The 14,130-nt window shown below is 38.9% G+C and overlaps 1 protein-coding gene across 1 annotated transcript in view; it reads left to right on the top strand.

Annotated features, from left to right (window-relative positions):
• Positions 1-14,130, top strand: part of SASS6 (SAS-6 centriolar assembly protein) — a 1,319,564-nt gene that overhangs the window by 410,455 nt on the left and 894,979 nt on the right. Inside the window, exon 5 of the mRNA XM_044085777.1 lies at positions 13,825-13,996. Within this exon, the coding sequence (XP_043941712.1) occupies positions 13,825-13,996 (172 nt within the window). The remainder of the gene's footprint in view (positions 1-13,824; positions 13,997-14,130) is intronic.

Consider the following 14,130-nt stretch of genomic DNA (forward strand, 5'->3'; position numbering starts at 1 on the left):
GAATGATTGCCTGAGTTATTTTTTGTTAGTTGCCAGTGCTCCCAGCACACTTCAAATAATGTTTGCTTACTTGAGACCAAAAAGCAGTAAGATAATTCAGAGAAGGTTTGCCCTCCGAAGAAGGAAAAGTTGCATTAATGTTCCTCACATTATGCATGAGGCAAGCAAAAACTAACATATGAACTTGACAATTAAGAATACTAAAATAAGAGTGGCTGAGGATTACACTCTTTTTTCCAAATCTATCAAAAGCTTACCCTTTCTTACTAGCATTTACTAATTTACTGACTAGAAGGATTTGCCAAGGAAATCACTGCAGGGTCAGAACTGGGATTAGAAAATAAGATTTTTTAAGACTGAGGAACTCCTCAATCTGCCCTCTTATGGTTTGCAAGCTGACTGCAAGGCATATTGCAGCCTGCAATAAAAAACATCCTCCAAACCTGGACAATCAGGAGGAAAAGGAGTAGGCTGATGAAATTCCAGCTGTAATAAGTCATAACATTTTTTTCAAGGAGACTAGAACATAGGTTCATAGGTAGGTACTGGACTATTGGCCCTAGGCCCTATATAAGCCTAGCCAAAAATGTACCCTGACTTTCGCCACCCAAGAAAATTATTTTCCTGTGCTCCTGTCGAGTAGAGTCACAGAAGTGATCCCTGGGGCGAATTTCCTATTTCCCATCCAATCATCAAGATTTTTCTTGAAGAATGCTAATGAGGAGCTCTGTTTGACATAGATAGGTAGTCTGTTCCAGAGTATGTGAAGTCTCTGGGACAGGAACCTATCCCTCCAGCATGTTCTGTTTATTGTAGTGACCAGGTTTAGGTCCCTAGAGCGTGTAGCTCGGAGAGATTGGGATTTCTTTAAGTGGAGCATGTCCAACAGCTCTGGGTTTGACATGGCTTTGTATGTTAGGCAGAGATCGCCTCTGAGTAGGTAATATGCGACGGAGTAAAGCTGGAGTTTTTTGAGACGGTCTGCGTAGGGCATCTGTTTGAGGCCAGTAATCTCTTTGTGAGGTATTTCTGCGGCCTTTCCAGTTGTTGTAGATGTCTTGTGAGCATACCAAAAGAGGAGTTGTACTCTATAATGGTTCTAATGAGTGATGAGTAGAGGGGAACAATGACCTCTTTTTTCCTGGTTAAGAAACCTTTTGTGGCAAGGTGTGCCACATAGAAGGATTTCCTGACTACTGTGGCAATGTGATTATCAAAGGAGAGGCTACTGTCCACCTGTGTCCCAAGGTCTCTTATCACATTTTCGGCGTTAAGTAGACTACTGCCTATGTGGTAGTTCATGGTTACAGAGTTTTTACCAAAAGGGATTACAATGCTCATTTTGGCATTGAGCTTGAGGCCATGGCTTTGACACCAGGCATCTGTTTCAGCGAGGCCCTTTTGTGTGATGTCCACATCTTTTGGAGTTTTGATTATGGCTCCTAGTTTGCAGTCATCTGCTAATCTCATTAGCCAAAGACCTTCTTTGTTAGTCGGTACTTCAGAAAAGTAGATACCAAACAGGAGAGGACCCAGGACTGAACCCTGTGGTGCTCCACTTGTCACTGGTCTGAAGTTGGATTTGGAGTCCGCTACTTCCACAGTGTGGGTTCTGTCAGTGAGCCAGTTGGCAACCCATCTTGTGACATAGGGATTTATACCTAGTTTAATGAGTTTATCTATAATTCCAGAGTGGGGGATGGTGTTGAAAGCCTTGGCAAGATCTAGATAGGCTGTGTGAATCACCTTACCCTCATCTACAGCTTTGGTGACTGCTTCAAAGAAGTCTATCAGATTTAGGAGACATGATCTGTCTTTTACAAACCCGAACTGAGTGGGGTCCAGAGGTTTGAGATTACCAATGTCATTGTTTATAAGTTTCATGATGATATGTTCCATTGCCTTGCAGACCAGCCTAATCAGGCTAATGGGGCAGTAGTTTTCGGGGTCCGTGGTGGCTCCTCCTTTGTGGGGCGGGATAACCGTCACTGTGTGCCATTCATTGGGCACATAGCCTGAGGTGAGGCTATGATTGAACATGGTACTTAGGTGGGATGCCAGTTCGTTCTGTAGTTCATGTAGAACGCAGCCTAGGATGTGTTCAGGTCCCATGGATGCTGTGTTCTTGGCTTTGGAGAGTGTTTTTTTTTACCTGTGCAGCCGTGATTACAGGAACTTTGCATTCTTCCGGTATAGAGATGGACCTTTTAGGGAATGAGAGGGGGGGGTAAAGTTAGCACTGAACCTATCTGCCAGGATGTTGGCAATATCAGTTGGTTCTGTATATTTAGTGCCATTGTGCTGTAACTCAGAGCAGATCTGAGTGTTGTCATTGAGATTCTTGACATAGCTATAGAATGCTTTGTGGTTGTCTTTAGAGTCATTGGCGATTTTGGTTTCATAACTAGCTTTGGAGGATTTTATGAGGGATCTCAGCTTCTTACTGGGGCTGACCAGGAAGTTCCTTCAATCATGGGAGTTTACTCTTTTTTTGCAACAGTTTCTTTCTTCTGTTTTAGAGTTTGTTTATGGCAGGGGACCACCAGATTGGTTTCCTTTTTTTGGAGAATAGCATCTTGGTTCTGTTAGGGATTGCATGATCCATGCACTCGTGTAAGTGCTTATAAAGTGCATTTGTGTAGGATTCAGCAGTCATACCTCTATTGTCCGTCAGCATGGGTGTCATAAAGTTTGCCACTTCTGTCTTAAAAAGCGTGACGTTGGCTTTGGAGAAATTTTTTACAGTGGTTTCCCTAATGGGTGGTGGGGGAGGGATTTGGATGTCTAGGGTGATTAGCTTGTGGTCGGATCTGACCAACGAGGAATTGACCTCTGGTGTGGAGCACCGGTTGCCCATGTTGGTAATACCCAAGTCTAGGATATTGCTGCCCCTGGTGGGGGTGTGGATAAGTTTATCCAAGACATTGGAATTTATGAATTCCAGAAAACGTTGAGCACAAGAGTTGGTACATGAGTAGCTTTCCCAGTAAATGGTGGGGTAGTTGAAATCGCCCATTATTAGGGTGTTAGGTTGTACCCTAATATTTTCCAGTGTATCAAGAAATGAGGAGTGGGAATCCTGGGGCATGGTGGGGGATCTGTAGCAAGCTGCAGTTTGGATTGCGGTCTTGCCAGAGTTAGTTGCACTTGGATAATCCCGGATGCAATATGCTGAGCAACTAGCCGGGAGGTGTGGATATCCTTAATGAATATGGACATGCCTCCGCCTTTAGTGTTTCGGTCCAGGTTAGGTGGCCGAAAGGTGTGGTATGAATTATAGCCTGGTAATGTAGGGGGGTACTGTCTGGAGCCTTGAACCGGGTCTCTGTCACTGCACAAATGTCGATGTTCTCGATTTTAAGGAGTGCCTCGAGTGAGTGCATTTTGAGGTTTAGACTTCTAGCATTGAGTAGCAGTACCCTCAGATTCTGCTTGCTTGTACCTGTTATGGTGGTGAATTTATCATTTGAACCTTGCCTAAAAAAGGCACTATAGGGGTGGCTAGAGCCTTAGCCAGTATCCGGAATCCCAGGGGCGACAGGTGTAGGCCATCTCTGGCAAAGCATCGTGGTTTGTCGATCATTTCATCCCAGGCATATGATACACTCCTTGGCAGGAAATCAGAACAAACAAACAGATGTTTAACAAACTGAGAAAATTACCAGTTAATACTTTACACACAGTGCTCTGTGTTCTCTGTCAGTGGAAGATGGCTGCCAGAAACACAGGAAACTCAACAAACAAAACAACTAGACCTAGATTACAGCAGACCTCTATCCAGAGTATGCTACCTGACAATGTAAAATACAGTTAAAACAGTATAAAACAGTACACAAATGCAGTGAAACAGTAAAAAAAAACTTTATAACAGTGCAAAATCTAGTTGATTAGCTGCTTAGCACAATTATAAGCATTAAAAAGTGCTATTCAATGAAATAAATGTAAGAAATAATGTATTCTGCTCTAGGAGTCTTAGGGAGTTTCTGCTTTGCCCCAGTGATGAATCACCACTCTACAGCTTGGCCAAAACAAGCATAGCCCCCTGCAGACACGGGATTTAAATACCAAAAAGGATGGAAGAATATAGAAGCTCGAATTACAATCTAGTCCTGCTAACCCCTGCTTTTTCAACCAATCACTCATGCTAGAGAAGGTCAGACAACCCTGTTATTCTCAATAGCAGAGAAGGCAAGACACTATCAGCAGAAAATGGCTGCCAGAAACACAGGAAACTCAACAACAAAACAACCAGGCCTGGATAACAGCAGGCCACTATCCAGACTATGCTATCTGACTAGAATACAGGAGCCTCACAATAAATGCCCAGAAAAGCACTGAGAAACAGAAAGTACAACTATCCATATGAAAAAGCAGTTTATAGTTTATTAATTCAGTAAAAGTGCAGTTACAGTAATGAACACTATTGCAGCTAGTAGCTAAAGTAGTTTAGGCAGAAAACACTACAGAAATATTTATCACAGCAGAAAAATAACCACTAAATGAAAGTTTTAAACAGATAAAGGAGCAAGGAGACTCTAGAGAATGCTTTTAACTGCAAACAAATCAGTTACGTGATACACTCCTTAGCAGGAAATCAGAACAAACAGATGTTTAATAAATGGTGAAAACTAAACTTTCATTCCCTGCATTACCCTTCGGTTTATCTGCCGCACCAAGGGTACTCATAAAATACCTAGCTCTAGTGATAGCCTATTGCAGACTGCAAGGTATTCACATTTTTGCTTATTTAGATGACTCTTATTTTTGAACAGTAATTTTTAAAGCATCTGGAATTTCTCACTTGGGTAAGACTTTCCCTTGCAAACTGGGTTTTCAAGAGAATGTTCTAAAATCTTGTTTGAGTCCTTCTCACGGGATTTCATTCCTGAGGTGTCTCCCAGATTCTTCAATTTAAAGAGATTTTCTTCCACAGGAAAACTTATATCTAGATATTTTTCTCAGTCCAAAGAGAATTTCTCATGATTCTAGGATTCATGGCAAGTATGATTATCATGATTTGTCTAACAAGACGCTATGACTCCACATAAGAAAGATTCAGTGGTGTCTAAAATCTGTGTGATACAAACATCAGTAGCCCCTGATGTTTCAAATTCCAGTTTTGGAAATTGTGTAAAGTAATTGCTTTGTTGCAGAGACCGCTTTTATCAGAACTAAGGTCTCCATTTCTCTCTTACAGCTCCAATACAGTCCGTAGCAAAAGATGCCTCAGACTTTGCTTAGTGAGCTTAGGCTTTGTGGTTAAAAGTGCAGGGTCTTTGGAAAATACAGACAGACCAAAATATATAATGTAAAAGAAGTTGTGGCAGTTATAAATACACTTGACTCTTTCAATCATTTGTCACTCCCAGGACCATTGCAACCGATTACTGACATCACCAGAATGTTGTGGCACATAAACAGGAAGGCTCGAGATCTTACCCTCTGTGCACGTTACACTTGGTTGTCTGGGATACTGCTATTCAGCACAATCTTACACTACAGGCTTCTTGCATTCAGTCAGAGCAAAATATTGTGATAGACAAAGTGAGCAGGAACAGGACAGCCCCTCCCCATACACACAAATGAGGTGAGGGTCTGTCTTGGTACAAACCTATGAACAAATAGAACTTGAATCAGGAGGTCTTCCAGGGTCTGACCCAGCTGTAGAGAACACCCCATACAGCTCTATTTTCTGCCATTCACAACAAACTAGCAGAATTCTGCTCCAGAACTACTCACAAGGAGGCCTGGAAGACAAATGCATTCTCATTTCTTTGGACTGCAATGTTCCTATATGCCTTTCCATCCTTTCCACTGATTTCAAGGATCATTCTGAGGTTTCAGAAGGACTCTTCAAAGATCACTTTGGTGTCTTCCTTTTGGCTCAGGCAGCGGTCGTTCTCCCTTCTTTTGGAAATGACCAAGGGCAGTTACTACAAACTTTCTCTCACAGTCTGGACCTACCCACACAGAGCATGGGTTGTTTGATACACCCCAACTTGAAACAACTTGAAACAAACACTACCACCAACCTTTCTGGATACAAGAGTCCGACAAAAATATTACAATAAAATCCAAAAACACAAGCAGTCTCAAGAATGGCACAGTTCTCCAGGATAAGTGTAGTTTATTAGCAATTCATTAATAATTCATAAGCACTTTCACAGCTCCTGCTGCTTCATCAGAGTAGTAACCTGTTTTAGTATAGTGAATAGTTTTTTGGCCTTAGCCCTTTAAATATGTTGGTCATGTGACTAAATCATGTTTTAAGCCAGTGTATTTAATGGTGGAGTGTGATGAGTTTGTTATTATCATCTGATGAAAGCAGCAGGAGCTGCGAAAGTGCTTGTGAATTGTTAAAGTACACTTATCCTGGAGAACTTTGCCATTCTTGACACTGCTTGTGTTTTTGGATGTGAAACAACTTCAGTTAACTGCCTGGATGATAGGGTTTTAATACCTTTTAGGCACCCATTTTTCTGAGAATGTGCAATAGGTATTATTAGAGGCAAAGAAAGCTGCTACTAGGAAATCATATACAGTAGACTCCCTCTTATCTGGTCTCGCTGGGAATGGGACCTTAGGCTGGATAAACGAATGGCTGGTTAATCAGAAAAAGCATACAAAATAGCACTTATAGGTTATAAATCAGCTAGAATAACATGGTTTGTGCTAGTATGCATTTTTTTAATGAATAAATATGAAGTTGAAAACTCGGGGGAGGAATATAACAATGAGTTTCCAGAATTAAGAAGGTCCGAAAGGATTAAGAATAGGAATGATCCTAACAACAGGCAACATCAACAGGTGGGAGGTTCAAGGGGCAAGACCAAAGAACAAATATTGAAGACATAAACACAGTCTCTATTATAGTAATGTGTACTGAATTCGGTGATTTAAATGTATATTGTATTAATATGTCGGTCAAATGTATAAATGAAAGTCAGACAGTGAACAACATGGCAAGCTGTATTGTTTCTAACAAGGAAAAAGATTTTAAAGTATATAACTTTTCCGATGTGTATGTAGATGGTAATGTGGCTGATTTATTGGCCAAGGGAATGTCGTTTCTGCCAGCTAACGTGCCTGACTTTACCAATACTATAATTGATTTAAAATTGTACCTGAAAAAGTTGAATTTTGCTTTGTTATATCAAAATAATCCATATAATAATGTGAATAATAGGTTTACTATCAGTAGTACTTATAATCCCCCCTCCATCCCCGTCTGATTACATATGAAAAAATGTGTGAATATGATCTAAAATATTTACATAAGAACAGTAAGGGAAGGAAAAGTCAAAGCTCTAACCTGAATGAACAAGAACTGGAAATTTTAAAACAGTTAAGAGCAGAAAACATCAGAATAATGAAGCCTGATAAGGTGGTACTTATGAGTGCACAAATATATAATAAAATGAATGAGATTTTGAAAATGGATACATATGAAGTGTCCTTAAGAGTTAAATCTGGCCTATAGAAGAATATACACCCAGTTAAGTGACATATTTCTGGAAAAAAGGATAGACATTGAATTGTACAATTATTTGACTATAACCATTCCACGAATCCCCCTTTTTTTTTTTTGGCATCCCCAAAATTCATAAGGACATAGGGGATCCTCCTATGTGGCCTTTGGTGGATGGGAGGGGATTCCATCACATCTGGCTGTGCTAAGTATCTAGATTATGATCTCAAAATGTATTGCAGAATGAACATCAAATTTGTAAAGATTCATGGACCTTTTTGCAATACATGAATGAAGATGAATTTGCTAATCATGACATAATGGTAACCACTGATGATTGTGATTTATATACTGTTATTCCAAAAGAAATAGGGCTGGAATGGGTACATGAAACATTGGTGACACATAGGGTACCACACAAAAGGACTAATTTAATAATAGAACTGTTAGAGCTGGTTCTAAGTAATAATTTTGTTTCTTTTAATAACAAATATTATTTGCAAAAAATATGAATCTCTATGAGCTCACCCTGTGGAGGGGCATATGCGAACATAGTGATGGCCCATTGAGAAAGGCATTTCATTTTTAATTCTTGTTATCAAAAATATTTAAAAACCTAATATAGGTTTCAAGATGACATTAAGTGTTATTTGGAAAGGCCCATTAGAAGTTTTGGAAGAATTTCTAACGTATATTAATGGGACAACTAGGTTTTTACGCTTCACTTGGAAAATTTGTGTTGAATGCATGGATTATTTGGACGTTCACTTGTTCAAGGACATAAGTGACAGAAGATATATAGCAGCTATATATATAGGAAGGAAACTTAATCCAACTGCTTCCTACATTATAGAAGTTCACATCCTCAGTTTCAGAAAAAATCAGTTGTGAAAGGGCAGTTAGTCAGGGCAGCCCGAGTGGTCTCAAGGGAAGTAGATTTCTTAGAAGAGTGTTACAACTTATGGTCTATGTTCATTAAAAGAGCTTACCCTAGTGAACTAATTGACATATTGATTCAAGAGGTCGTAAGGAAAAGAGGTAGTAGCCATTTTAAAATGATCCTAGATAGGGTCAACACAACTGAAAAAAATTATAACAAGAATGGACTTCTAAGTACAGATACAAACAGCTTGGCAGTACACAACCAACAGCAAGGACGTGAAGATGTAAGTTGTGATTCAGAATATTCAAAGCCACTGATTATTACATACAGTGAAGATGCTAGTAGTTTAAAATGGATTTCTGAGAAAATTGGTCTATTTTAATGGAAGATTCCTATATTAGGCAGTAAGTAGGAGAATGGCCCATAGTAATATATCATAAAGGAAAAAGCTTTAAAGAAATATTTAAAAAATGGAGCACAAAAGCTACATAAAAGTAAGTGTGGGATGGCTAGATTTGGGACATGTAAGTGGTGTCACAAGATAAAATTGGGGCAGGAATTCACGATCAGGAATGCAGTGCATCACTTAAAAGGCAAATATTATTGTAACTCCAACGGAGTTGTTTATCTAGCAGTGTCCAATTCATGTTCAGGATTCTACATAGGAAAAACTGAAAGACGGCTAGCACAAAGAATCTATGAACATGAATATGCAATAAGAAAAAACAACGTTAACAGTGCCTTGGCCAAACATACAAAAGAACATGCAAACCATCAATTTTGCTATATGGCTATTGAGAAGGTTACAATAGATGATAAAAAAGCATGAGGTGTGGATTTAGAAATAAAAGAATTTAAATGGCAAGTGAGATTACAAGCTGATAGTTGGCCAGGTATTAATGAGCATTGCTCTATTACCCCTGTATTAAAACTAAAGTCTTTAAAAAGGAAGAAAATTGAGTCATGATGACAATATGTTTAATAAGAAAATGTATTTATACAGTTTTAAAAGTATTTCAGACAATGTGGTGTTAAATTAATTTATTGTACCCAATGGCATGGAAGGCTGGTAAATATAAGGAAGTGATGTAAGATTTTTTGATGTCTGAAGAAGTTTAACTGTTTTTTAAATGAAAGCGCTAACCTTTTTAACTTCAAATAAAGAAGTCTTTTTATACAACTTCGATCTTGAATTTTGTGGACTGAGGAGCGTTGTGGATTTCCAGTTCTATGCTATTTGTTTTATTTAGTTGATTTTGTTTCACTTCAACAGTGACAAGCATCTAGAGCCAAGGTTCACACTGCCAGGTGACTAGTCCTGGTGTGTCTTTTCTTCCATACTACTCACACACCTGTTCACTCATCCATCCATCCACAACCACTTTTTCACATTTTTTGCACATGGGGTTAGGGTGTCACTTCAGCAGTGGCAATCATCTAGAGCCAAGGTTTACACTGCCAGGTGGTTAGCCCTGTTGCAGTAGGTCTTCCACACCATGCACTTGCATGCATACTCACACCTATGGCCAGTTAGAGTGTCCAGTCCGCCTACTGCATGTCTTTGGAATGTTGGAGAAAACCATGATACCCAGAGGAAACCCATGCAAACAAAGGAAGGATATGCACACTCCACACAGAAGGCACCCAGCCAAGAATCAAACCGGGGAACCTGTTGTGAGGTGATGTAGCTCTCCACTGTGCCCCCCCCCCCATTCTTACTGACAATTTAGAGTGCCTAGGCCACCTAATGCATGTCTTTACATGTAAGATGAAACCAGAACACTCTGAGAAAATGCATGCAAACACAAGGAGAACATATGGACACTGCACAGAAGGCACCCCAGCTGAGAATCAAACCAGAGGAGACTGCTAGCTCATGTACTGTGCTGCTACTTTGCTAGTTCATTTGCATTACTAAGGGCTTAGTAACTGTGTCAAGGGCTTTTGAGACTGCTAGCTCTCACTGCTTATTATTAACGGCTGTGCTGCTAGTTCCTATCGCACTGAGAATTAGACTGCTAGGCTAGTTTCTTTGCAATTAGACTGCTAGTTCATTTGCTTTAATTTTGTGTTTGCAATTAGACTGCTAGTTCCTTTGCAATTTGTGTGTGTGTGTGTGTGTGTTTGCAATTAGCCTGTTAGTTCCTTTGCAATTAGAGAGCCACCACTCATAATTCAAGGAGTTTCTCAACTGTCCAAACCAAAATTTCACAGACTGTTTGGCTCATACTTTTTGGTCTGCTCCTGATAAACTTTGCAGTTTTCTGGCAAATCAGTGAGAATTGAATTCACTAAGTAATAATTTACGTTTCAGTCTTCCTTTCTTTCTGGAAATGCATGGTAACACAAAACATTTTATTCTAGCAACTTTCTAAGATTATACAAACAATTTCTAAAATGTGTCCCTGGTTTTGGGCCTTTGTCCCCTCCCAATAAATTTAGATTTTTTTCCCAGATTTCTTGTTCTGCATAGTTCTTTAGGGGGAGAGAAGCTTAGTGCTGCTTACGCCAAGTCTGTTTGTAATGGTAGTAGAACAGGCAATATCATTGCTTTTGATGCAGAAGGCTGTGTGTTCTACTCCCACATTATGTAGATGGATGGCTGTACTGTGTTGAATTTTTAAAGTGGGTGGATGCTGCAGTCCTGAGAGTATCCTCTTTGGTGGAGATACCTAGTAACTATGAAGCTGTTATCAGTTTGCCATCCATTCCCTATTGCAGTATTACTAGCTTATTTTTTTAATGTAATATAGGTAATTTATTATTCAAGGGCAACAGGCACTGTAGATGAAACAATGAAATATAAAGTTGTTTGCTAGCAGCAACCTCTTCTTTAGTTACAGATCTCTTTAATGTGGAATTATTTAAATGACTTCTGCATTTTCTTTGAATGTGAGTTTCAATGCTTTTTCAATGAATGTGAGTTTCGAGAGCAGAGAAGTTTTAATGCTAAGTCTATTTTCATTGTGAGACTACATTGGTTTGTTTAGCAGATGTCTATTCCTGTTTGTGCTATAAAACGTAAAATAAAAGTTTTAAATGAAATCCAAATAATCACTGCAGAAGTAAAGCAGTATGCGCATTACAGTGTCTATGGTAAATGGGGCGAAATAGCCAAGTAATGGGACATTGGAATGGCTGCAGGGGGGAGAGCTGTGTATGGGGGCCCCATTCAACCATGATTTTGTGAAGGGGAAGGGCAGCAAACTCAGACATCCCTGGGTGGCAAAAAACTCTAGCTATGCCACTGATCAGTAGGCCATGGAGAATGACTGGCTTTTAGAGGTCCTACCACGTCCAAGCAAACTGTAATAGTCTTTTGCAAAGATTAGAGTATTGCCTACCATTAAATGCCCTACTTTTACCACAAAACTTGCATACTGCACGTTACCAAAACTAAAACCCTAAGGTTCATCATCTTCTCCCGTCCCAGTAAACATCATTGCTACACATTAAAAAAAAAATGGTTGCCATTTACTACAGAGTCTGGGGCCATATTTGGTTGTCTGTTCTTCAGTTTGCATTTGAAACATGGTATCCCACAGTTCCACTGGAGTGGGTGGGGTTGCAGAATTTTGTATGCAATTTTTATGTTAATCAGCATACAAATTTGTACCCATTTTTCATGGGCCTTTGTCCAGACTTTTGATGTCTCCAGGTTGAGAGGTATGGGGGTGTTGCAGTTGGTAATGTGTGCCAGTAAGACATCCTGCAAGTGAACCTTAACATCATCATTTTCTAACTTTATCTGCAAGTGTGTTTCTTGCATTTGCAACTCCTCCCGCCCCAGTTAAATGAAGGTTAAGAGCTAGGGGAACCAGGGAAGCATGCAGCCATTTGGCAAAACAGGGACAATCTCTGCAGGTTAAATGAATGGGGATGTGCATACCTCAAGTGTGGGAACTTGAAATTTTAAGAAACAATGTGTGAGACAACACAAGAAGGATTGACCCAAGTGTTTCACTCACTGCAAGTGTCTTCTTAAAATTTTAGAATTATAATGAATATTCAAGAACTGTTATTTGAGTGGTGTGGGGTTCAAAACCCTTTCACACCCACATAGTTCTTTTTCTTTTTATTTTAGTAGCATGCATTATTTTAGCAGCTTTTAGCTTTGTGTTTGTTAGAATTTAATTTTTTGTTTTGGTAATTCAAGACTGTAATGAAATGCTACAAGAGCAAATATTAAACTATATTACAGTTGGTGTTCTATGATGATCATATCTCTCAACTCTACAAATTTCCACAGCATGTCCAGATTTTTGCCTCATAGTTTTGATCTGTTTCTCATAAAATTTGTGATTTTTTAAATCACTGGGATGATCCGAGGATTAAAGTCACTAGATAATGATATAGATTTCTGTTTCCGACTTGATATCCTTCAGAAAAAATCATTGCTAAGACAAATACTGTTATTCTAGTAAAGTTCTAAGTTATTAAGAGCAATATTTAAAAACTGTCCATATTTTTGGGCTTTTGTACCCCCCATTCTGTCGGGCTTTGTCCAGATTTTTTGTGCCAAGAGGTTTGATAGTGATCTTTGTCCATAAATGCAGAGCCAAACTATATCTCCTAGCAGTGTCTTATTCCTTAATAACAAAACAAAATGCTTTGCTGTTTAATGTTGTCTGTCATTACTCAGTTAGAATTTATTATTGTTTATTGGACTTGGTTGCTGATGATATGTATTTGTTGGTCATCTGCTGAACAAACATACAGTGATGATTCTGTCATCTTTGAATTCAACTCTCCAGAACACCAAAACAGCTCCATTTCTTCATTGCTAATGTTTAGTTACTTGTTGATATCAGCATTTTTTAGGATGTCTGATTTTCCTGGAGAATTCTAGCCTGGATTGTAGCTTGTAAACATTAATGTTTGGAGGTAGTGGTTTGGTTGGCTCCGGAAGTCCTTTGGAAGTTCTTTAATTCTTTTCTGTGCCATAGTGTTTTAGCATTGACTTCTGCAGCTAAAGGTTTTGCATCGCTGTGTGTTTTGCTGCCACTCATTGGAAGTATGTGAAAACTACTATTATCTCACCAGGGTTAAAAAAGGTTTTTCAGTTTGTGACTGTTTTAGTTGTTGCTATAGATGTGCATTGTTAGAAGAACAGTTTACCACTAATGGGAGGGCATTGAAATCGTTCTGTATTTTATTATGCTGCATCTCAAAATGTTGCAGTTTCTGCTTATGGCTTTTATTGTTGTTGATTCTCAGAGCATTAACTCTAAAGTAGTAGTTCATATTTACATCATTTTATTTTGATTACTTTATTGCACACATTCAATGTTTGTAAAATGTCTTCGTGAATAAACACAACTAAAAACTTGAAATTGAAAAGTTGATCTCCTATAGTATGTTGTCATTGTATCTGATACCTCAGTAGGAAAGCAGATTGCATCTTGAAGGACAAGTGACTAAATGTCCAAGTCGTTTATAGATTATTTCTATTTCCATGTTTGCATTTCTTAAGGTTTTTGCTTCAGCTGGTTTCTTCATCAGCAGTATTGGATCACACATCAGCAGTTATAAATGTGGTAGAGACAAATACGTTCAAACATCTTACACATTTATCTTTAAAACTTCTTCCGGGGTCTGATTTGGAAATAAAGAAATACCTAGCATCATGTTTAAAAAGCCTAAAGGTAAGTTAGCTCCGTATAAATTAAAGACGTTTTGAAAGCTGTATTATTATGTCGAAAAGAATGTACAATTTCTTTTGCAGTTCTAACCAGTGTATGCACCACATAGCACTGCCAAGAAAGGGTCTGTTCTTTAC

This window comes from Protopterus annectens, chromosome 10.part0 (genome assembly GCF_019279795.1).
Source record: "Protopterus annectens isolate FY-2018-M chromosome 10.part0, PAN1.0, whole genome shotgun sequence".
Classification (NCBI taxonomy): domain Eukaryota; kingdom Metazoa; phylum Chordata; order Ceratodontiformes; family Protopteridae; genus Protopterus; species Protopterus annectens.